Raw genomic sequence first — 27,013 nt, forward strand, 5'->3', positions numbered from 1 at the left:
TATTTAAAAAATTATTATACATTTTTTTTTTGTTATTGAATATTAAAAAAACCTTTTATTCTTAATTTACTATTATAAAACAGTGAAACAAAGCGCAAAAGTCAGACCTCGATTTTTAGCAGTTAAAAATAACAACAGAAAGATTTAACTGCAAACAAAATAATTTCACTGTAAATAATTTACAAAATGACTTATTAAAGCCAAAAGATGAATTGATCAAAATTAAAAAAAAAACGTCTGTGCGTAGAATCATTAGAGATGTTCGGAGTGATTGACGTTTTTCTGTTCGCCCGTGTTCGTACGGTCCGAACCGGTCGAACACGAGCAACAATAATTTTGTGAAACAACCTGGGGCCAATGCTATAAACAATTCGAAGTTTTTTTCGAGAAAAAAAATCTTTCGTAAAAACGCAATTTTTCACGTACGAAAAAAAGTTCGTAATCTCGAAGAATTTATCGCTGTTTGTATTTTTTTCGGCCATTGCTATAAAGCATAAAACGTATACGTCACTAAAATTCACGAACTTTTTTATCCGTGATACATAGTGGTTATATAATAGTAATTTTTATTGTAATTTTTATTTATTAGGCCTAATTAATGAATTTTATTAGTCATTAAGTATGCTGTGCTGTCTATTCTACTTTTATGAATATTTTTACATTCTAGTATTTGGTGTTTAAAAAAGCTGTGTAAAATTAAAGTAGGAACATGAATTTAATTTTTTCGGGCGAAGACTTAGATTTCGAAGTTGCAGAAAATTAGCTTCGCCACCGATTGCCTCGAGAGGTTGGTGTTTAAAACATTACTTAAAATTACTATATATATATATATATATATATATATATATATATATATATATATATATATATATATATATATATATATATATATATATATATATAATGATTTTTTATCGAACAAAATCAGAAATCAAACTAAATAGGCGCAGAAATTATATTTTTGTTTTGTTTTTCAATATCATTTTAGTTTAATGGTCGCTTTTTTAACGAAGATGTTTCTGACAACGTTTTTCGAGAGCAGTATCGAGTCCCAAGAGCTGTATTAGATTTTTTAGAAACTAGGCTTAAAGATGATTTGCAACATTATACTAAGCAATTTGCAACATTATACTAAGCATTTCTTCATTTTATTGGCACAAATGTTTTTTTTCATGTTCTCAGAGACTGTCATGGAATCTTTACCAACACAATTTATCGTATTATACAGTGTAGGAGAAGCTATTTTCAATGTTAGTGTATTAAGTTAATAAAACTATTGGAAGTATATATATATTTACATATATATATATATATTTAGATATATATAAAATTGATATATACTATACATTACATCATGTTATCACTGTTAATTTTATATACTGTAATATATCTCTGCTGTTTTTGAATAGAATGATTAAATTGCCATTATTATTACCCTTGTTATATATCATTAGCACTGTTAGTAGCTTACTTTACATTAGTTTATAACTATTTGTATATAAACTCGAATGTAAAATCTTTATTTAGAAATATGATTGATTGATTACATACTTATATTATGTTAATATATACTATATATTACATACTTATACTATGACATTTGTAAATATATATATATATACATATATAAAATATAATGTAGCAATACATATTTTTATTTAAATAGTTTGCTAATTAAAACATACTAAGCTTCCCAAGAAGAACCTCTTTGTTTTCTCTGATCTTTATTGCTAGTAACATTTTAAGTTCTTTAAACAGCATTTTATTTTGTTGTGTATTTGTGTATTATTTTGTTGTGTATTTGTGTATTATATGGCATATTTATCAACTCTTTATACTTTTCTTTAGTCAAACACTATGAAAAATTTGTTTAACCAGAATTACTATCGAAAACCTTCATAAATAAGTATGGAATTTTAAATTCATGCATGCATTGTTAACGAAGCACAACAAGGAACTGAATAATCGATTAAATGCAGATTTTAAGTAATTAGTTTATTATGAAGTTACCAAAATCCTTTTAAGCTTTATCTATAAAATATCTGCATAAAAACACAAACAAAGAATGTTCAATGATTTTGAAGCGCTAACGTTGTTCCAGCAATGGCCGCCAAAAATCACGAAGAAAATATCTAAAATTGAGATCAAAAATCTATCTGAAGTTTTTTTTCGAAAAAACGCATTTTTTATCTGAAAAGGCGATTCCCTTGTTCGTTTATAGCATTGGATTTAAAAACGAAGTTTTTATCTTAAAAACGGAATTTTTTGAATGTTTATAGCAATGGACTTTTTTTTTCTTCGCTTTTTACGGTAAAAACTTCGTGTTTTACGGAAAAAACTTCGTTTTTTATGTTTATAGCATTGGCCCCTGATGTCACGTTAAATAAGTAGCTCGTTAAAAAAGTAGACAAGCGAGCCATCTACGCATGCGTCATATTACGGCTACTTTTTTAACGTCTATATGCGTTAAATAAGTAGTTCGTTAAAAAAGTAGACTAATTGAACTTTGTGCGCATGCGTTGTATCAACAAACAAGCAGCCATTTAAGTTTGGAAAAAATTAAACAGTGCATGCGATATTTTTTGTTATCAGAAGCCATTATTTGATGTTTTACTTTTTAGCTTATAGTTTTAATATAAATTCTCCGTTAAACTTAGCTCGTTCTTCTACAAGAAATTTTACGAGTTCATGCTTAAATTTCTTGAAAGAAGATTTTCCGACTACTTTACGCTTTTTGAACGTTAAATGAGAATTCAATTTAAATTATATAAATAGATGTACAGATACGCAGATAAATGAGAACTTAAACTTTAGATTGGTGTTAATACCAATGAGCGATTTCGCGTAGAATTATTCTGATATTTTTGCAGAAACAGTTCAGGAGAAATAAAATTAATTCATTTACTGCAGAAAACTGAGCTTTGTAAAACACACGGGTTTCAGTCGACAGCGATGTCACCTAAAAAAAAAAAAAATAATTTGACCTAAATTCATAACTCTTTCTTTCGCTGTAAAATGCTTTAAATTAAAACGATGTTGAAGAAACTACACAGTTAATACTAAACATTTATTTCCAATCTTTTATGTAAAGCAATTGGGTATATATATAAATATTTATATATCCATCTCAGTACAAAAAGAGCTCAGTAAAGTCAGCTCGTGCTAAGAACGTTACTCAAAATAAATTTTTCCAGAATATTGAACAAAGCGCAATTCTTGCTCGAGGATTAGGATGACGCTTTTTTTCTGTCATATTTATACATAAGTACAGAAAATTGAAAAGTAGTCAATCAAAACTCTAAAATTTAAATTGCTTAGATGTTTTTTCCTTCCTGTTCAAATGCAAATGCAGACATTACTCTCGATACAGTGCTTCTTAAAACTCCAAACAACTCTGTTATTTCTGTAACACTAGCGCCTGCCATACGTGCACCAAAAAGTGTCCTCTTTTGAAATTTGACTAAAAGTCCGTCAATAAGTTTTTTATTTATTTATTTCTTAATCTGAAAAAAAAAATAAAAATTTTAGAGCAACATGATAAAGTACATGAATAATTAACTAAAAAGCCAAAAAAAAATTTTAATTTTGAACATTTTGCTCTTTTAAAGCTAGTGTTCGTAGTATTTTGACTAACCCCTGTATATTTAAAAATCTAAAAGACATTGATAGTATCAACTGAACTTGAATGTTAAAGCTTATACTAAATAATACTGACGAAACATTCCTATGTCTCTACAAGATTTCTAATTAAACACAATACCAGCAGAAATAATACATAAAATTATCTTCAATTCCCATTTATGATTATAAATGCATAACAAGAAAAATTCAAATGACAATCAATTATTATTCTCTTGTCTGCACATACAAAAAGAATTACAGTCAAAAGAAAAAGCACACCTTTCATGACTGTCTAACACAGTAACAAAAGGAAACATCTCTAATTTACCATTCTCAATACATTTCAGGTAATGTTGCCTCATTTCATTATGTCTCCATAAAACTAAACTTGGATCAATACCATTGCATAAAGCTGTTGCATTTGCAATTGCAAAAAGACCACAATCATTTCCATTGTTTTGTGTTTGACAATTCATCACTTCCACAGTTAAGTAGTTGCTTGTTTTACAATTCAAGTAGGAACGTGCAACTGTGTGCACTGATAATGGCACATCATCTTTATTTAAACTATTAAAAAGTGAATCGTAGTACTGGACACAATTTGAATTTGAACCAACATCAGAGGAGACATTACTTAAAAGTACCCAGTGTGATTTTCTAACATTAACTATTTGCACAAAAAGATAACTTTCTGAATGAATATAACTAACTGAATTAAAAGAACTAAAAATACATGAACTTTGAAACCCGGATATTTTAGGAAACTGAAATGAAAGTAAACTATGTGCAATATCAATTAAGGTATCATCTAGCCAGCCAGATGGGTTTTTTAAAATATTTAGAGCCTCAGCTTTAGCCTGTGCTGACAACTTAGAATAAAAGTTACTGGCAACAGAAACTGCATGATAAACTTTAGTAAACTCTGATCTTCTACATTCACTTTTTTTAACGATATCTTCAAAATCTGATTCAACACTTTTTAAAACAAAATCAACTGGCTTCTCTTCAGCAACAACTAACATTTTGTTACTGTTATAATTACTAGAAGAGGAAGATTTTCTCACTTCATTAACTTTTATTTTCTTTCTCCCTAAATCATACCTTATTATAGATGTATGTTTTGCATGTGTTCTTTTACCTAATGCTGTGGAAGAGCAACTAGAATTTTCTTTATAGGATTCTTCATTTATATATATCGAATCAGTATTTTGCAAACAGTAACTATGCTCTTTTAAAATATCTGTATAGATCAAACCTTGATTTTCTTCTAAGTACGGCTTCATATTGGGTAAAGCTACAGCTGACTTCCAAATTTTACCATTAACGGACACAACAGCACCAGTTGGTTTAAAATCATTAATTGTAGCAGGCCCAAGCCAATTGTGCTCCATACGGCTACCTTTACGACCAATCTTTTTGTAATTCCTTACTAAAACCTTGTCACCTACTTTAAAATTAAATGATTTGAAACCTTTCAATTGTTTTTTATCATAGTACTTTTGCATTTTTTTTTTGTGCAATACAAATATTCTGCTCTACTATAGCATGAACTGAAATACAAGAATCCATTCTTTCTTGAATTTGGTCTTCAGTTGCATTACCTTTCAAAATGGAAATATTATCACCAATAAAATTAGAACTACTATCATTAAGAGCTAAAGTTGAAAAAAGACGTGCTTCTCTGCCAAACATTAAAAAAAATGGTGTGTACTTAGTAGAAGATTGTACACATGTACGGAGACCAAACAAGACTGGCTCTAATAAAGTATCCCAATTATCCTGGGTTTCATTGGCTACTTTTGATAGAGCTCTCTTAATAGTCTGATTCGTTCTTTCATCTTGTCCATTCGTTTGTGGATGATAAGCAGAGGTTATTAAATGCTTAATATTAAAGGTAGAAAATAAAAATTCATTTAAGTGATTTACAAACTCTCTACCTTGGTCTGAAATAATCTTTTTTGGAGGACCAAATCGATAAAACAAAGTAGTAAGGCATTTAGAAACAAAAGAAGCAGACTTTTCTGGTATTGAAAAAGCTTCAACATACTTACTCCAAAGGTCAGTAACAGTTAAAATATATTTGTTACCTTGTGTTGTAAGTGGAAGGGGACCAATAAGGTCAATACCTAAAATTTCCCATATATCATTAACCTTGATAGGCTTCAGTTCTGGAGCACAAGTTTTAATTTTCTCCATCCTCTGACATTTGTCACATTCTTTTACCCATTTGGTAATATCATTAACCATACCTACATTACATTATAAAAAGTATAAGTATATAACTCTAGAAATTGTATTCTCTTTACAATAAAACTAAAAATAACCATGTTAAAAGTCTTTTTTAATGTAAAAAAAAGTGATTAATTTAAGAGAATATTTAGTGAAAAACAAACTCAAATACTCTTACCTAGCCAGTAAAAAGCACTTTTTAGCTTTAATCTGGTGTTATTAAGACCAACATGGGCACCATGATTAGAGTTATGCACATCTCTAAAAGCAAGTCTCTTTTCTTCATCTGTTGAAAGAACTTGTAGCTTATGACAAGCGTTTACATAGAACAAAATTCCATCTCAAAGAGAAGGATTAAACGGATATAAATCAAATGTGCCACATTTTAAATCAAACAGTACAGGTTATGGCTGAATTTCAAATTAAAAATAGATTTTTTTAAATAATATATAAGTCATAGCATTTATATAGAATATTTATGTATATTATATCTGCAATAACTTATCTCCAAGTAAACTTAAAGTTAAAAGCCGATATTCTTCTAAAAGTCAATACATACCAAAAAATTGAAAATTCTTTGCATATTTAAGAAATGATTTACGCTGTTTCAAACTTAAAACTTCCTTAATTTTCCCATCACAAAGATATTGCTTAACATCAGCAACAGAATAGTCATAGACCACCATTTCCTACGTTTAAAATCTCAGCTTCTTTTTTAATGTTATGGTTTAGGATCCTTATTTTGAGAGTTATAGTATGTTTGCGCATGCTCAGGACTGTTTTTCTACTTATTTAACGAGCACTTATTTAACATGACATTTACCTAACGGAACAAGGCTACTTATTTAACGATAGATTTCACCTACCTAATGGAAACTTACCATCATATCTGCGCATGCTTATCGCATGCGCAGAGCTATTTGTCTACTTTTTTAACGGGCTACTTATTTAACGTGACACCGGTGTCACGTTAGGGTAAAGTGACCAAATTCCAGCCGCATCTTTACAAAATAGTTTCTACAGACATATTAACAAGAAGGTCTATATGAAAACTATGCATTTCTAGAAAGATAAATCTTTCAGCATTTAGGATATAATTACAGCATTTATTGTAAATGAAAATTGTTTGAAAAAACAACGATAACAAAAAGTATATAAATTAGACCAAAATACAGCCACTATGACCAAATTTCAGCCAGGCGTATGCGGAATGAACCTAATTACAGCCAATATCAAAGACAAGCTTTTTACCAATACTTTTATGGGTTGGCATTTAAAATATTTAAAAATTAATTGTATTACTAAATATTGTATCAATAACTTTTTTAAATCCACAAATTAGCCGGTTGACAGATAAACAATAAGTAAAACAGTTTTAGCAAAATTGGATTTACTTAAAGTTTATTTAGGTTAAATTTAAAATGAACATGTTCTTAAACATCAATTAGAAAATGATTGCTTAACTTAATACTAAGCATTAATCAATAAATAAACTTGCCTAAACTTAGTAAGGATGCCTTAACTTGTAAAAAAATATGTTTTCAGGAGATGAGTTGCACCACCTTGTCCAAGGGCAAGAGAAAAAAAACGTTTACATGTTGGTAATAAATAAAAGGAAATTTTTTTTTAAAATGCAAATAAAAACCAAACATAAAACTAGGTTTAATATTTTAAATAAGAACCTATTATGTGTAAATCAGGATAATTTAAGTCAATGTAATAATCTGACCTGCTGTTTTAAAAGATTTGCATAGAATATAATATTTATGTTAAAAAAAAAAAAAGAATTCAGTGAACTATATAAAAGACTTTTTTAAGCAATAAGAACAAAAATTCATAACAACATAATCAAATTACACATTGTTTTTTTATACTTTTATTGGTTCATTTTTATAGCGAAGGTTTTTTTCTAGGATTATCTTTTGACAATATCTTTGCTTCCTTTATTTTTAAGTTTTGTAGTCTTTTCAATTTACGCATTTCTTTTTCCATTTCATTTTGAGCTTTTTTTTGTACCTGCTTTAATTGTGACTCATATGCTTCCTTAGAAGTAAGCACAAAAAACTTGTCTGCATACTTAGCTTTTTTGCTTTTTGTAAAATTTGCATCTAAATATGGCAAAATATCATTATCTCCATCTCCTGGATAAGATGAATTTTTAAAAGGGAAATTTGGGGCAAAAGATCGAGTTTTTACAAAATCAGAAGTTAAAGGAGTTGAAACTGTAAAATCAATTTCATACTGATCAATAGGCTGTTCAATTTCAGAGTCAGACATCATCCTAAAGCTGTCTTCAAACTTACTAGTAAATGCAGCTTTATTACTTGCAGCTTTTAGTTTTACAGTTTTCATACTTAGTTCCACTAAACCACCACTTCTATGTTCTGGAATTTCTACTACGGTTATTGGTTCAGCTAAATAGTCATGATTATTTGCTATAGCAAATCTTGGGTTGGTAACTATATGTTGTTCCAACTCAATATCCAGTAAAAGTATTTTTGTGCTGTCTGTTGTTTGATTAATCTGCTCAACTTTGTTGTATTATCAATTGTTTTAATTTAATCAAAGAGATAAGTCACTAACCTGTCTTCAGAATACACATAGTTTGGCAAGTAAGCTTCAGCTGGAATAATTGAAGGATTATATGGAAAGATTCCACATGATTTAAAGCCAGATTCAATATTGGCTTTTGTCATACTTTTATTCCAGGCCTTGGTTAAAAGTCCTGTGAAATTGGCCTTGTTTATTATAACCCCAGGGTGATTAGACATCATATCCTGGGCTGCTTTATTATATGAAACTTTGAATGGCTTAAATACAGTTCGATCGCAAGGTTGAAGCCAATTGCTTGTATATGAGCAGGTAATTCAACAATTTCAATTTGGTTTTGTATGGCCATATCTATTAACTCCACGAAATTGTGGGAATCATGGCCATCCAAAATTAAAACTTGTGGACGTTGTGGTCCAATGTTTTTTAAAAATGTAAGCTCAAACCATAGTTTTGCAATCCCTTGTTTAGTCCAACCAGATTCACTTGGACTCCAGTTGGTTCCTTCAGGGGCATCTAGAACTTGAAAACTTTAAAGGGGTTTTACTGTTTTCCCTTTTGGAATCACATGAGGTGGTAAGGCTCTTCCTGCTGCATTCACACAAACAATTAAAGTAATCATTTCTCAATTTCCACTGGTTCTCATATGTAAATATTTAGTACCTTTTGCAGCAACAATTTTGTGTGCCTTAAACTCTAGCTGCAGCCCTGTCTCATCCATGTTCCATATTACTTCAGGCTGACAGTCTTTAATGACTTCTTTAAGTGCAGTAAAATAATTTGCCACCTTTATCGGATTCATATATTGATGACGAACTGATGCTGTTGATTCTGGTTGTCAAAGAGTTACTTTTTTGTAATGTCGGTTGTTTAGTAGTCTTCACCATTTATTAGATGGTTTTCCATTCTTAAAAGAATATCCATATTTTCTGGCAAGCTTGCCAGCATATACCATGAATTGTTCTTTACCAAAACCAATGCCCATCCTAGCTCTGTTGTCTGCAAAATCAAGTAACTTTTTTTCAAGATCAAGTGGCATTAAACTTTTTCTTCCTGCTTTTGAACCAATCTCAATTTTTCCTTTTATCCTGCTCTGCAAAGTTGCTTGGGGTACTTTAAAAAATTTAGCAGCAGCTCTAACTGACATTTTAGGTGAAGTAATAACACTGTTTATAGCTTCAAGTAACACTTCCTCTTTATATTTCAAATATTTACCTCGAGTTGGAAGACATTGTTTCTTATTATGAAATTTTTTTTTATTATCAGCCATTCTAAAATGAAAACTTTATATTATAAATTATCAAAATTTTCAATTAAAGATTATTTTCTCATATAATATAATTTATCAGCAATAATCTACATGAAACAATATATATTCAATTATTTAGACTTTTGTTTATTTTTAAGTCTTCGTCCTCATATTTGAAAAATATTACATAAATATTTAACTAAATAAGTCCATATATTTAAGATTGATAACTTTTAGGATATAAATATAACATAAAGTAGTTATATTAAAAGAACAAAATCTAATAATATAAATATCTTACAAGTATGAGTAACTTTTAGACACTCGTGTACCTAATTTCGGTCTTGGCCGGAATAAGGTATAAAACCTGGCCGGATTTAGGTCTTTCTACCAGGTGCATTTAATTCAGAAATACAATCTATAGAAATGACTCAGCATAATTATAAAACTAAAATTGTCTTTTTAAGAAATATATTTATAGTTTAAAATAATTACCATTTCGTTAAGTAATAAATATTTAATGTTTATAAGCTTCAAACTGGATGCTTACATAATCTTTTAAATCTAAACTAGTACTTTTTTGAGATAAGTATTTGTTATTATAATACTTCTATTATAAACACCCGCCAACTAAAATAATGTTGGTTTTTTATTGGCTGAGTTCATACCAGTCTCAAAAAATTCGGATTTACAAACATAAAGCAGAAACCAAGACAGAAATATTAAATTTAAAATGTGGCTGAAATTTGGTCACTGGATCGGATTTGGTCACTTTACCCAAAATAAGTAGCCCGTTAAAAAAGTAGACAGATAGCTCTGCGCATGCGATAAGCATGCGCAGATATGATGTTAAGTTTCCATTAGGTAGGTGAAATCTATCGTTAAATAAGTAGCCTTGTTCCGTTAGGTAAATCTTCAAAGTTACTTAAATTTCTAATTTACAAGTCAAGAATTTAATTTGAAAAATGCCTGTTCATAACTATTCTGTTGAAGATGTTAAACAATATCTCTCTGATGTAAGAATGAAATATTACAAATCAGAGCTTAAATTTTTTTTAAGGTATGCAAAAAATTCAAACTATGTGGTATGTAAACATTACATTATACTTTGTTGAATAAATAATTATTATCATTGAATTAAATCTAAATTTTTACATACTTTAGATGGTAAATTGTATTATTTATAAAGCCTTATTTATCAGAAAATCAAGCATTGTCCACCCAATTGATTTTAAAAGAGCATGATTAAAATGACTAAACAATTAATTGAAAAAGATGATTTAAAAATAATTTTATAAAAAATCCAGCAAGAGAAAGCATCCAACTTCTCTAACTGACTCAAGTGTATCTAAATCCAAAAGATTAGTTTGTCCTGCAATTTTGATAATAATTTTTATTCAACATTACCAGCGCAGTCAGTCAAGCTGTGCATAGATGTTTTAAAACATCTATCTTGTTGGCTTGATGATACTTTAATTGATATTGCACAAAGCTTTTTTTCACATCAGTCTCCTGAAGTAGGTGGATTTCAAAGTTCTCCGATTTTTAATTCAAAAAACTTTGGTGGTTAAACTATTTCTTTAAAGTTTGTTCAGATACTTAATGTTAGAAATTCGCATTGGGTTCTAATAAGTAATTAAACATCTGAAAATGGTTCTAATTCTGTTCAGTATTATGATTCACTGTTTACTAGATTTAATAAAGGCACTGTTCCATTACTGGTACACAGAGTTGCACGATCGTTGTTAATAAATGAATGTATTTCTTCTTTGAATGTGGAGGTCATAAGATGTCAAAAGCAAGACAATGGAAATGATTGTGGGCTTTATGCCATTGCAAATGCTACTGCTTTATACAATGGTTTTGATTCAAGTGTAATTATCTGGGATAAAATTTGTATGAGGTCTCATTTCCTGCAGTGTATTGAGAGAAAAAAAACGGAGATATTTCCTTACATTTCTTTATCGTATGGTAAAAAAGTAGGCTCATTATCATTTCAAGGTGATAATTTCTGTCACTGCAATAATAATTTTTTTAAAAACCTTAATAAAAGTTAGATATTTGATTTATTAATTTTTGTTTTGTGAGCATAATGGCTTGAAATCTTTTTGTTAAATACATAAAAATATTTTCTTAACAAAAACTTATTTTAAACAAAACTAATTTTAAGTGTCTTTGATTGATTTGGTTTTAGATTAGAGTTATTAGTAGAGATACAACAAGTAGAGTTACAAGTAGTAGTAATAAGTTAGAGTTAGAACTAGAGTTATAAGTAGTAAAGATGGAACTAGAGTAGAGTTTACTCAATTTTATATTAGAGTTTATTGTAGAGTTTTTAAATTAGATTTATTATGATAATTTAATTATTTTAAAAAAAGTTGTTACTATGTTTTAAATTCTAGTTGTATCATCATTCTAACTATTAAGTAAAAGTTATAATTAATAAATATAAGTTATAAATGTAAAAAAGTTAAAAATAGTTTTCTAATATTATTTTTCTTATATTTCACTTTAGATTGCCTGGTTACATATCAGGTTACAAGTACTTTTTTAAATTCAAACATAATTGTCTTTTTTGTTTGTTTCATCTGTCAATTTATTATAATTATCTGGTAAATAATTCTGATTATAATTATAATGAAAACTTTCTTCTTCTTCTTTTTTTTTTTTTTTTTTTTTTTTTTTTTGAGTTTTAGGTACGACAACTTAAGCTCTTATGGCTAGGAGTAATTAAAGAAAAAGATTCCATCGCTTATGTTAAAAGTATATTTGATAGGTAAACCTCGATCCCTGTTGTTTATTTGAGAAGGCAAACAACCGACAATCTAGGAGAGGTATATTTAAATGGACACAAGTTTAATAACAATACAAAGTTGAATGTAAATTTATTTTGGAAAATAAATTTTTAACAATTTAATGTAACCATGTCTTTTTTTTTACATTTCTCATTTTGTTTCCACGTAATTGTAATCTTCTACATGTTTTAATCGCTTACACATTATCCTACGTAAGAGTGTTTGGATGGTTTAATTTGGATAATGCTGGTTTTTAATTGTAACATTATGGAAGGTTTGAGATCATGTTTAGATCAAAACCTAGAACTTGTTAAGTTTCAAACCCTTAACTCGTTTTTCAGATCAGAAATAGCTTCCTAGGTTTATTCAGTGTTTATTAATAGACTTTAAACTTTTTACACTTATACGAAAATTTTCTTCAGCAGAAAATTTATAGATTAAGCTGCTTTTTTAAAAATTTTTTTAATTAAAATAACTCTTAGAAATACTATTACATTAACAGATAACATTACTTATCCAGGAGGCACCGTGTGGGGTGCGCGCCAGATAACAAAATACAAACTTATTGTAACATTTATATCACAATCTATAAACATAAGACACAATGCAATATAAGATCGTTAATCAAGGGAAGTGCGGCGCTCCTAATTTAGGAATTTTCATTTATCGTATTGTTACATTAAATATGTTTGCAAATATTAAGTTCTTATAAGATTATTTTTAAAGTCATATATATTTCAATAAGGATTTTATAAAAACTTTAACTTAATCTTAACTTAACTTAAAATTTAAAATTAAGTTTAAAATTACGTTTGGTGTTAAAAATATTGTCTAGATTGCTCATTTTGTCTACTTTTTTAACGGGATACTTATTTAACGCCTATAATGGCGTTAAATGAGTATCCGTAAACCAACGCATGCGCAGATACAACATTTTGTCTACTTTTTTAACGGGATACTTATTTAACGCCTATAGGCGTTAAATAAGTATCCGTAAATTAACGCATGCGCAGATACAACATTTTGTCTACTTTTTTAACGGCTACTTATTTAACGTGACACCGGACAGAAAAACTAATGTCGAACCGAACACCGATCGATCACCGAACAGTCATTGAACTAAAAATCTCGAACGCGGTCGGACGTCGAACATGCAAAAAAATGAAAAATAAAAAATGACACAAGAATCGGACAATTTTTTGTTGTTGTTGTAATTCTTCATATTTATTGGTATTTCATATCTACAGGTTCGTAGTAATTTCTAGTACAGATTTAAGTGAAGTATATACCGGTAGTAAATTTAAAAAAAAGTTGAGTAAGTTTTCAATAAGTTTTCTTCTTAGTGTTTGTCCTTGGCATTGAAATGGGAATTTTGCAGTTCCTAGTCCATTGGAAGTAGCATCAAGGCTTCAATTGTTTCTGGTGCAAGATTGGCTCTCCTGTCATTAGTAATCAGCTTTGCAATGGAATTCATTCGTTCACTTGGGGCTGAGGTAGCAGGAATGGCAAGAACAAAGCTAGATACAATGAACAATACTGGAAATGTCTCTTTATTTTTTCCCCACCACTTTAGTGCTTCATTCCCCAAATTTCTTGAACATTTGGTGCCACAACTTCAGTTCTACTATATTGTTCAATTTTATTATTCTCAACAGGGGCTGTTGAGAAAAAGCCCCTGTTGAGAATTTTTAAGCCGAAAGTGGTTACAAAAAGGCTTGGTAGAGGAGTGCTGCTTTTTCTGAGGTGGAGAATTGGTCGGTGATGAGTTTGTCTTTTCAAAATTACAATATTGTATTATATATGAGTTTGTCTTTTCAAAATTACAATATTGCAGGTTTTCCTTTGTTTCTATAAGCTTGGCAGAAACATTTTGTCCGAACACTTTGAAAGACTTGCAAAAAGAAATAAGAAACAAACCAATGCAATGAATATGATTTATTTTGAATTTATCAGACTAAATGTCAGTTGCAAAACTTGACAAGTACGTAATAAAATCTCTTTGGTTTTCATAGTCCTGTGTGAAGACCTAAGAATCATATTGAGTTTCAAAGTCAGAATCATTAACCCAACGCAAGAAGTTTTCAACTGGAAGAGTGTTTGCCAAGTCAGTGTCATCATCAATTACATAAGACTCAGGATTGTCTGATTCAGGAGTAATGTTCAAAGGAATCTGTGCAAAAGATGAGGAGAAAGACTTGAAGTAATCTTGCATACTAAAATTTAACAAAATTGGCATAAAAATTGTTGGATAGGTTGACCCTTCCAAATCATCACTTGCAGTTTTGAAAACTTTTAAAAGTTTAACCAAAATCTCCAACTGATTTTTGTCGATTGCCTCAATTGCTACCATTTTATTAGTTCCTCGTAAATGAATCAACAATTCATCATACATTAGAAGGACTCCTTTAAAGAGTGCCAGATGTGTATTCCAACGTGTAGCTACATATTTTTTTAGAGTCCGGCTTAATTTTGCATTCACATTTCCACTCTTCACGAATGTAACAACTTGATAACAATTGTGAAGAAGATCATGCAAAGATAAGCAGTGAATTTTCAGTTCAGATGGTTTAAAAAGTTTTGTCAAAATATTGTTCAAGATGTGGCTGCTACATGAAATTCTTGTCAATTGCAAGATTTCTGGACGAATGTCTATATCTTCTATTGCTACTACAAAGCCACTATTTTTGAAAGCACTCAAAATATTAGAACCTTGATCAGTAGTGAAAATTATTCGTCTCAGTCCGCCAGCAGTATAGGCATCTACCTTTTTAAAATTGTCAATGAGATATCGAGAGACGACAGTGGCAGTTTTTGAAATAGGAGGTAACACAGAAAAAGCAATTGCCGCCTCCTGCGCTTGATTATTTTCAATCCAATACAGTGTCATCGATAGATATGAGTTTCTGTGAAAATCATCAGTCCAAATGTCAGTAGTTATGCCTACACCACTTCTTTCTAGTTTCGCTTTGAGTATTCGGCTGATTGTGATTCTAGACTTTGAAACACTAGTTTTCATGGCTTCAGCAATTTTGTGTTTGGAAGGAAGAATGTCTTTAGCAGTAATATGTCCCCGATAAGTAGCACCAAGATGAATAGCAGTGTTTATGACAGATTCAAATCCTTCCCCATAAATTGTTACAAATGGACGAAGATCAGTACTAAATAACGCAAGACAACTATTCAACATCGCATTCTTGTGGTTTTTATGAACTTGGACAGATGTTTTGAAGGTAGAATTTTCCTTTTTTATTACTGACAAAATAGACTGTGAAGGATCTTGAGCTGTTGGGGCATGTATTTTTAAATGTCTGATCAAAGTAGTAGTGCTACTAAGCTTTTGGTGAACAGCTTTTTTACAAATGTTACAAACTGCAATATTTTTGACAAGTTTGGTGGCATGTAATTTGAAGAGCAAAGAAAAATTAATCCAAACTTCTGACTTGCCTACACCAGTAGTTTTCGCTTTCAAAAGAACAGAACCACTGGAAATTTGTTCATTTAAAATTGCATTAAGTTCAATGACTTCATCTGAAGTCTCATAGATATCTTTTATAACATGCGCCATTTTGTATTTTTGTGTAATAAGTTCTCGAAAATGTGTAACTAATATTCACCAATATCCTGTAGTCCAAGGAGAATGAAACTTTTAAAAGTCTTGAAATAATTTAGAGCTGTGGTGAATAATCGAAAATAAAACCACAAACAAAAAATAATTCCTATGAAAAAAAGCATGAAAAACACACCTGGAGAATAGGGCTTCTCATTTCCCGTAAAAATCAAATTCCCGGGATTCCGGGACAAAAATGATTAATTTCCCGGGATCCCGGGAAATCCCGGGATTAGGTAAAAAGCAAGAATTTATCCAATTAGGTGGGGGAAATGTGTAAATTAAAACAAATACAAAAAAAACGCCTTTTTAATACTATTACTTTTAACAAGAAAATAAATACAAAATAATTCTTAGAAACTAAGACTCTTAAAACAAAATAAATATAAACTTCAATAACATTATATTTTTTATAGATTGATTTTTAAAATAATTTTTTAAAAAACATAAATTGTCAATAGCGCTATCACTTAAAATTGACCGAATTTTCGTAACAAAAAGACCTGCCGCCGAAAATGCTCTTTCTGAATCGATTGATGTCGGTGGGATAGTTAATAGAGCATTATATAATTTTTCTAAATTATTTGTACGCTTTTTCGTTGCATCAAAAAAATTCATTTCTTTTGTAATATTTTTAACGTCATATAATACATCTTCTGGACTCGACTAACGTTCGTAATGGCAGCATCCAATTTTTGATGAAGTGTTAATTCAGATGTTGTCTTCAAATTTGGTTCGGCCATAAACGACATTTCAGTCCCATCGTTACTGCATTCTAATTCCTCAATTTCAACGGAATTTCCACCACCATCAATACCCTCAAAAAATAGCTTCGAAAATAAGTTTTTAGTCGTAGCGTGAAGGACTGATTTGGAAGGTAATAATAATACAGAATCTATGTCTGATTCGTGTTTATAATTTGATGGATTATTTAAATATTTCAGCAAGCCAACCAAATTTTTATTCCGTCTTTCAACAATTCTCTGTTGCACATAATGCAGCATTTTAGTCGAAAAACAATCTATTTTTGCGCAAAACATCTAATATAAACACTAATACACCCTTTGCATCAAGTAGGGATGCTTTGCGTCGGCCAAGTCTTTCAATTCCCAATTTAATTGGTTGTAACGCTGTTACTATAGTCTGCACGACTAAATACTCATCTTCCGAAATATTGTTAACATCGTTGTGTTTAAAATATATCAATGCTTTTAATATACATGTTTTTAATGCTATAAATCGCTCCAACATTGCAAGAAGGCTATTCCACCTTGTCTTTACATCCAGTATTAACTTGAGTTCTTTATTATATGTAATTTTTACGTATTTTTGTAAAATTTCATTTTTAAGTGGTGATTTACGAAACATTCGTACAATTTTCCGGACCTTTTGAATTGTTTGTGCAATACTTATGTGGCCTAATAACTCGTCAGTGATCTCAACGTCTCGCAAATTTAATAAATCGTTGTTTTGGCTTGACTGTAAATCCACTGAAGTTGTAAAATCGATTTCTTCAGACTCGTCATCTTCACTATTATTTTCATCAGAATTTTGACTGTCTGATGCATTACACTCACTGCCCGATGAATTTGAAATCACTGATTTTTTGTATAGAACATCACAAACTGCTAAATGTAGCCCATGTGCATAACAAAATTGATGTTCCATCCCGCTTAATCTTCTATATTTTTTCATAACTGATGCACCGTCAGTTACACTAGGAATTATATGCTTCTTTGTAGATAAATTAAATTCGGATAACTTATTTTCAACCATATCAATAGTTTTTTAGCTGGAAGCGACCCAACTATTCGAATCATGCCCAAGTTCCAAAGCCTAGTTAATGAATGCACATTTAAATTCAAATAGCGACGATTTTTTAAAGATGTGTATTCGTCCATCGAAATAGAGAATCTAGAGCCACCTTGAATTTGCATAGTGATTTCCTTAAGCACTCCTTGCTTTGCTAGATGGTATTGACTTTTTACCAAATGCATTACATGTGAAGGGTTTTTTGGCAATATCATTCCTTTATCACATAAAGATTTTCTTATAAATTCAGATTTTGCAATAGCATTAATAGAAAAGCCATTTTCAGCCGCCAATTTTGAAACAACTTCTTCTATAGATTCCTTTTTTATAAATGACGTAATTTTAGGTTGAGCATTTCTAACTTCAAAATTTGTTTCTTCGTTTGGCCTTTTTTTTCTTTACTTCAATTTCGACTTCCTTGTGAAGATTTTTTAAATGACGAAGAAGACCACTTGTTGAAAGTCCTTTACACATTATTGTTGTTTTACATATATTACAAGTGGCAGATCCTGTGTTTTTTTCTTTGGTAAAATTTTCTCATGCCTTAGATCCACTTGACATGATGCTGTATATTTATTATCCTATTAATTAAATAGATAAAAATATACTAAAATATATAACTATATTACCTACAATAAAAATCCCGAAATAGTGTGCTGATTGTAGATAAATTATTTTAAATTTGTTGTAATTACTAAATATATATTTTAAACTTCACTTATTTGGTTTTTCACTTATTTCACTTTTTACATACAAACTACTTTCTTAACGTAACTAATTACTTTACTTTCTAACTAACAACTTTTATGCGTGACTAATTACTTTTTTTACACGTACAAGTATTTGTAACTTGTTCGTAGTTATTTTATATTTAACATATCAGGGACTCCTCTTTATTTATTGTTATTTCTTGCAATTGTGATTATTTATTAGATTAGTCACCAATTTTTTGCAGTTGTTTATCTAAGCTTTATATGCTGTAAGTTACAACATATAAAATTTAAATAAGTAAATCAAATCTATTTATAAATCAAATTCAATAATAATATTTTATCTATCTTAGACACAAACCAAACTGCAAAATATTGACGATTTAATTGCCCTCTATAATATATCTTCCAAATTTTTATAGAAAAGGAAAAGGAAGTAATTTGTACTCAAATTTTGAGTAGTAATATTTTTAATATCTTTTTAAATGTTTAAAATATTTTAAAAAATTACCGGGATTCCCGGGAAATTTCATTGAAATCCCGGGATAACGGGATGGTTTTTTACCTCCGGGATCCCGGGAAAACGGGATCCCGTTTGAGAAACCCTACTGGAGAATTACTCAACTTTTCTGCGGTCACATACAAAGCTATGATGCGTATATAGAACAATAGACCATTAAAAGTTTACAACAAGATAACAATAGAATCGAAATAAACAAAATATTTAACGTTTATATGTGCGCACGTTTCATGCTCTTCAGATATCTGTTCACAAGCAACAAGAGTACAACCGTAGCATAGTTTCGCATACATCGTGATTTTTAATAAAATAAACTTAAACTAGGATAAAACAAAGGTTTAAACGATATCAACAATAAACTACAAACTAAAATATACAGTAACCATAATCTTAGAATCTCCAGAAAAAATGAATATTTCCACTATAACAGTCGAACACTTTCGGAAAAGTCAATCAATTTTAATCGAATTGGCCCTGAAATGCCGGTGTCACGTTAAATAAGTAGCCCGTTAAAAAAGTAGACAAAATGAGCAATCAAGACAATATTTTTAACACCAAACGTAATTTTAAACCTTATCTTAAATTTTAAGTTAAGTTAAGATTAAGTTAAAGTTTTATAAAGTCCTTATTGAAATATATATGACTTTAAAAACTATCTTATAAGAACTTAATATTTGCAAACATATTTAACGTAACAATACGATAAATGAAAATTCCTAAATTAGGAGCGCCGCACTTCCCTTGATTAACGATCTTATATTGCACTGTGTCTTATGTTTATAGATTGTGATATAAATGTTACAATAAGTTTGTATTTTGATATCTGGCTCGCACCCCACACGGTGCCTCCTGGATAAGTAATGTTATCTGTTAATGTAATAGTATTTCTAAGAGTTATTTTAATTAAAAAAATTTTTTAAAAAGTAGCTTAATCTATAAATTTTCTGCTGATGAAAATTTCCATATAAGTGTAAAAAGTTTAAAGTATTACACTTAATAAACCTAGGAATCTATTTCTGATCTGAAAAACGAGTTAAGGGTTTGAAACTTAACAAGTTCTAGGTTTTGATCTAAACATGATCTCAAACCTTCCATAATGTTACAATTAAAAACCAGCATTATCCAAATTAAACCATCCAAACACTCTTACGTAGGATAATGTGTAAGCGATTAAAACATGTAGAAGATTACAATTACGTGGAAACAAAATGAGAAATGTAAAAAAAAAGACATGGTTACATTAAATTGTTAAAAATTTATTTTCCAAAATAAATTTACATTCAACTTTGTATTGTTATTAAACTTGTGTCCATTTAAATATACCTCTCCTAGATTGTCGGTTGTTTGCCTTCTCAAATAAACAACAGGGATCGAGGTTTACCTATCAAATATACTTTTAACATAAGCGATGGAATCTTTTTCTTTAATTACTCCTAGCCATAAGAGCTTAAGTTGTCGTACCTAAAACTCAAAAAAAAAAAAAAAAAAAAAAAAAAAAAAAAGAAGAAGAAGAAAGTTTTCATTATAATTATAATCAGAATTATTTACCAGATAATTATAATAAATTGACAGATGAAACAAACAAAAAAGACAATTATGTTTGAATTTAAAAAAGTACTTGTAACCTGATATGTAACCAGGCAATCTAAAGTGAAATATAAGAAAAATAATATTAGAAAACTATTTTTAACTTTTTTACATTTATAACTTATATTTATTAATTATAACTTTTACTTAATAGTTAGAATGATGATACAACTAGAATTTAAAACATAGTAACAACTTTTTTTAAAATAATTAAATTATCATAATAAATCTAATTTAAAAACTCTACAATAAACTCTAATATAAAATTGAGTAAACTCTACTCTAGTTCCATCTTTACTACTTATAACTCTAGTTCTAACTCTAACTTATTACTACTACTTGTAACTCTACTTGTTGTATCTCTACTAATAACTCTAATCTAAAACCAAATCAATCAAAGACACTTAAAATTAGTTTTGTTTAAAATAAGTTTTTGTTAAGAAAATATTTTTATGTATTTAACAAAAAGATTTCAAGCCATTATGCTCACAAAACAAAAATTAATAAATCAAATATCTAACTTTTATTAAGGTTTTTAAAAAAATTATTATTGCAGTGACAGAAATTATCACCTTGAAATGATAATGAGCCTACTTTTTTACCATACGATAAAGAAATGTAAGGAAATATCTCCGTTTTTTTTCTCTCAATACACTGCAGGAAATGAGACCTCATACAAATTTTATCCCAGATAATTACACTTGAATCAAAACCATTGTATAAAGCAGTAGCATTTGCAATGGCATAAAGCCCACAATCATTTCCATTGTCTTGCTTTTGACATCTTATGACCTCCACATTCAAAGAAGAAATACATTCATTTATTAACAACGATCGTGCAACTCTGTGTACCAGTAATGGAACAGTGCCTTTATTAAATCTAGTAAACAGTGAATCATAATACTGAACAGAATTAGAACCATTTTCAGATGTTTAATTACTTATTAGAACCCAATGCGAATTTCTAACATTAAGTATCTGAACAAACTTTAAAGAAATAGTTTAACCACCAAAGTTTTTTGAATTAAAAATCGGAGAACTTTGAAATCCACCTACTTCAGGAGACTGATGTGAAAAAAAGCTTTGTGCAATATCAATTAAAGTATCATCAAGCCAACAAGATAGATGTTTTAAAACATCTATGCACAGCTTGACTGACTGCGCTGGTAATGTTGAATAAAAATTATTATCAAAATTGCAGGACAAACTAATCTTTTGGATTTAGATACACTTGAGTCAGTTAGAGAAGTTGGATGCTTTCTCTTGCTGGATTTTTTATAAAATTATTTTTAAATCATCTTTTTCAATTAATTGTTTAGTCATTTTAATCATGCTCTTTTAAAATCAATTGGGTGGACAATGCTTGATTTTCTGATAAATAAGGCTTTATAAATAATACAATTTACCATCTAAAGTATGTAAAAATTTAGATTTAATTCAATGATAATAATTATTTATTCAACAAAGTATAATGTAATGTTTACATACCACATAGTTTGAATTTTTTGCATACCTTAAAAAAAATTTAAGCTCTGATTTGTAATATTTCATTCTTACATCAGAGAGATATTGTTTAACATCTTCAACAGAATAGTTATGAACAGGCATTTTTCAAATTAAATTCTTGACTTGTAAATTAGAAATTTAAGTAACTTTGAAGATTTACCTAACGGAACAAGGCTACTTATTTAACGATAGATTTCACCTACCTAATGGAAACTTAACATCATATCTGCGCATGCTTATCGCATGCGCAGAGCTATCTGTCTACTTTTTTAACGGGCTACTTATTTAACATGACACCGGCCCGGTCAGACGCCGAACATGGCGGCCATAAAAAAGTCGGACAATGGCGGACATCGGACAAAACATTCTTCAATCAGAACCGAACATTTCGATCACGGACACTGTTGAAAATTTTTCAATTCAAACCGATCAGGGTAATTCCGTGTCAAAACAACAACAAAATTTTAAAAAAATAACCCACTATCTCTAAATGACTTAATTCTTTCAACAAAGATACTTAACTAGGCTAAAAAGAATTCCACAAAGTTGTTTTAAACAAATCGGAATATTTTAAAAGTTATGCTCGTTTAAAATTCAAAACTTTGTAACATTTTTACTTATCATGCGCCCCTAGCAACGTCCTTAGTAACAAGAAAATGTCAATACATACGTTGTTACCTTAACTATATTATTTCATAATTTGAAATTTTCCACATATTATTAGATGCTAAACCATAAAATTATACTAAGAAATAATAATTTTTTATATTTATTAATAAATCAAAAAGAGTAAACTGGCATTTTTAATAAAATTTAAAAGTAAACAGGCTTACTATAAGAGGAATTACAGAAAAGGTTATGATCTATATATTTCCAAACTTCATATTCTTAAAGTATATATAAATACCTAAAAAAAAAAAAAAAAATTGAGTTGTTTTTCGACTCACTAATCTAAAAAATTTAATTTTTATTTTTGATTGAAAGAATATTGAGAATGAGACAGAAAATTGATAGGTATTTATGTTTAGGCACAACCAGAAAGTAAGAGTTCTTACTTATGTGTAAAACTACAATATGCATATGTAATAAACTCAATTAAAAATACTTAAATATTAAAAACAGGCATTTTCACTCAGAGCTAGTCAAAAATAAGAGGTATTTTCACTTAGGTATAAAAATGCAATATTCATGACATACATGTCTATGAATAGTATTCATGTCCGTAAATAAACTCAATTTTAAATATCAAAACACATTAATTCTTTGAATTCCATGTTTTTATGAATTGACAAATTTATATTCAAATCAGTGAACTTCTTCACATATTCCTTTGTTTTTCTTTGGACTGTAAAATAAAACAAAATTAGGTAATATTTGTTAACAAATGAAAAAATATTGTCATATACATATCATAGACATATGCAAACTGTCAATTCTAAGAAATAATTGATAAAAGGAAGCAAGCAAATGTTTTTTAAGATTCAAGGGCCATGTTGGTGCATAAATTTAAATCCCACATCAACTTTGCACATCACTTTGCATCTCACAATTTTTAAACTTGTAAGTCAAGATAGGGATAGTGTCATCACTGCAGTATTTCATCTTAACTTCATTTTGACATACAGGAATAAATTCATGAAAGTCTCTTGTTCCTGGTATTGTTTTTACATTTTTAAATCGTTCAGATTGTAATAATCTTGTTTCTATCAAACTTTCACTTGAAATATAAATAAAGTTTATACCTTTGATGTTGTTAGTGCAATATGTAAACATATCACGTGAGTTTAATATTTGATTTGTAGAAACTCTCTGCAAACTAGCATTAGCTACAAGTCGTTTAACTGTTCCTCCTATACCATCACAAGGTTGCTTTCCATGGCTGGTTGCAAAGAAAACCCATTTTGCATCTATTCCAAAGTCTGATTTATGCTGACATAGATTAAAAATATTTTTGCAGTTTTTATATTGAGATGAACAGCCATCAGAAAAGTAGATCACATTTACAATGCTGGGTATCTTTTGCTTTAGATTATTGATAATTGATTTTTGTATCTCGTAAACCATTGGTACATCATGATTGTTATCATCTGATATAATGCAATATGAAGTGGATTGCAACACTTGATTTTCTTTATAGTACACAACTACTGGATGAAGTGTGCACTGAAGATTATTCCAATGAAAACCTTGTACTTCATCCTGCACAACAAAACTATAGTTTTCTGCAAAATCTCCTAGAACTATTGCACTATTTGATGGCAGTTCTTCTTTAAGATTTTTTAAATATTTAGATTGGCATTTAGAAATATATGAATGTGCTGTTAGCTTGACTAGTTTTTCCATCACCATATTTACATAATCTGGTATGCTTACAAGCTGTATAACTAAATCTGATCTATCAGTAGTAACCCATTGGTTAAATTCGATAGTATCTTCTTCCTCAAACTGTCCTATTAGTTCGAATAGCTTTTCTTCTAATTTAGATGTATTTTTTGGACATTGTGTACATCGATGTAACATGCATTCTTTGTTTTGCATATCACAAACAATAAATTTATATAGTTCATGGTAATCAATTTTAACGGGTAGGAGAATTAACTTCATGTTTTGATGGTAGATACAAATGCACACAGAATGGGTTCCTGATGAGTTTGGCAAAACACACCATTTAGGTCTTAAAACACAAAACTTGGAAAAACCTAACTTTACATGTGGATATCGAACTTTAAATGAAACAAATAACTCTTTTAAGCTTGATAAAAGTAGTCGCTTTTGCATATGGAGTTTCCAACTAACACTTACAAAATCCTTTTGACCAGGCATCTGGCGAGAGTTTTCATCATCTTCATAAAAATTTTTTACTAAAGTATTTATTTGATCAGGGAGCATTTTACCTCGCTTAGTTTGTGGAACTGCAAGAATTCCTTCCTTCTTTGCTAAAGATCTAGATTTTATTATTAGATACTTTGAAACACCAAAATACTCACTAGCTGCTTCAATTGACCATTCTTGTGGGCACAAAGTCAATATTTGAATTTTGTCCCTAAATGAACAGCATTTTTCAAGTTTATCTTTTATCAAAACTAACATATTTTCGAACTGAACAACTTTTTTTTTTAAATCAAGAATATATTCATTATCAAAAACTTCAACTTCTGTCAATGGAATTTTTAAAGAACTTGATAACTTTTCTTTGAAAACTGTTGTAATAGTTTTAATTTTTTTTTTCCCAATACTCATACGATTCGCAAATGGCTGTCCATGAAGCTTGACTGGTGACACGCCAATTATACTGAGACAATCCGAAAGTTCTTGTCTATTTTTATTTATATCAGCTTCTTGTTGAACGTGAAATACATTTTCTTTATTTATACTTTCATTTGTGTAATCATCAGAAATATCAATGTTATCAGTATTAATTTCAGTGGAAGCTTTTAATTTGACTAAGCAATTTGTACAAATTTTTTGACCAGGTACAATATTGAACCTGTTGTTTAAAGCTATGGTTCTTAACGTGACTACTCTGAGAGATGCTAAATTGAAAAATATAACTTCATAAAATAAAATATGCCTAGTATTAACAAACATAAAGACCTTAAAATTATGACAAAGTAACATTTATAAAAAACTTTATGACAAGCTTTACTAACCTTTGCACGGTCTTTTGTGAACTAACAGTGGATCACAGCATTTATTCTGAAACACAGGGAACTTCTCAAGATAGAACTTTTGATGATGAAAACATAAGTCAATAATCAAATCAGGAGAAACACCAGACCTCAGCGCAACTAAATTTTGCTCATCTGGAGCTAAATCTAAAGTGTAATCATAGCTGTTACACTTATTTATTTTCAAAATAAAAATGAATTTCTGGTTTCTTGTCTAACTAATTAAATGGAGCAAATGGTTCTAACATTTGAGTATTATATATAATAATACTTATGTGAGAAATTATAATTTTTTTGTGAGAATTTGTTTTAGTTATAATCTCTCTATGGAGATTATAACCAAAACGGTAAATAAAAATGCAAAAATAAAATTGCAAAAATAAAACAATAATAAAATAGATATGTGCATTAAAAAACAGTGAAATAATTTTTGACTCTTACAGGTATTTATATATAAACTATTATTGTAAAGATTTAAAATGAATAGATCAATACCTTTTCTGCAATTAATCTTAAACTATACATGTTTACTGAAAAATTATTGATAAAAACCCGGTTTTCATCTTAAAGTTTTTATTCAAATATAAGATCTAATAACTTTAAGTAATGATTTTTGACTTCTTTCTTCAAAAGTTTCTATGCCTATTAAATTTTGTAAACATATAGTTAATGTAACTGTGCATACTTTAACATTTAAGTGTTGCTATAGACGTTGCTAAGAGCGCGGAGAATAAAAAAAATGTAAAAAATCTCAAACTTCAAAGACCCCACGGTTTGTAGATTTGGGGTCCTAATACCAATGAAATACCCTATGAAAATCCTTTTAAGGGGTGATAGTGCATGCCTCTGGGAGTCCAAAATAAAGGGTTTTGAAATCCCTCATTAACATCCAAAGCATAATTTTGGTCAAGAAGTTTATAAGCTTTTGCATACTATAATGCGATCTATTTAAGTGCTTAAACTGCTACAAGACATGCTTTGTTTAAACAATATATATAATATAAAATGTAATGCATAAAATCAAAACTTTTTTATTTTAAAAGCTTTTATCCAAATATGCATCTTATGGCTGGTCCGAAGTATCATGAGAAATTCTCAAGTTCGAACTTTACTCCTCGGTTAAAAATTTACCGGCCAATAATTTTTTCGGGAAATGGCA

General features: G+C 29.2%; 1 protein-coding gene and 1 long non-coding RNA gene across 2 annotated transcripts; both read right to left on the reverse strand.

Annotated features, from left to right (window-relative positions):
• Window positions 1-20,566: 20,566 nt before the first annotated feature.
• Window positions 20,567-22,327, reverse strand: LOC149891019 (uncharacterized). Its single transcript, XR_016451235.1, has 2 exons — window positions 22,194-22,327; window positions 20,567-20,738 (listed from the first exon to the last, which is right to left on the reverse strand). It is a non-coding gene; the product is annotated as an uncharacterized LOC149891019 (long non-coding RNA).
• Window positions 22,328-23,445: 1,118 nt separating this feature from the next.
• Window positions 23,446-26,993, reverse strand: LOC149891020 (uncharacterized). The gene is made up of 2 exons (XM_090083385.1): window positions 25,837-26,993; window positions 23,446-25,719 (listed from the first exon to the last, which is right to left on the reverse strand). The coding sequence occupies exon 2, from the start codon at window positions 25,424-25,426 to the stop codon at window positions 23,705-23,707; it is 1,722 nt and encodes a 573-aa protein (XP_089939511.1). The 5' UTR covers window positions 25,427-25,719; window positions 25,837-26,993; the 3' UTR covers window positions 23,446-23,704.
• Between the last annotated feature and the right edge of the window lie 20 nt (window positions 26,994-27,013).

Source organism: Hydra viridissima, unplaced genomic scaffold, assembly GCF_058129835.1.
Source record: "Hydra viridissima isolate aposymbiotic clone 2 unplaced genomic scaffold, HvirCarnegie_v1 scaffold_3, whole genome shotgun sequence".
In the NCBI taxonomy this organism is placed as follows: domain Eukaryota; kingdom Metazoa; phylum Cnidaria; class Hydrozoa; order Anthoathecata; family Hydridae; genus Hydra; species Hydra viridissima.

Bases quoted from the DNA above. Each gene is read 5' to 3' on its own strand.
- LOC149891020 (XM_090083385.1), bottom strand. From the start codon at position 25,426: ATGAGTATTGGGAAAAAAAAAATTAAAACTATTACAACAGTTTTCAAA.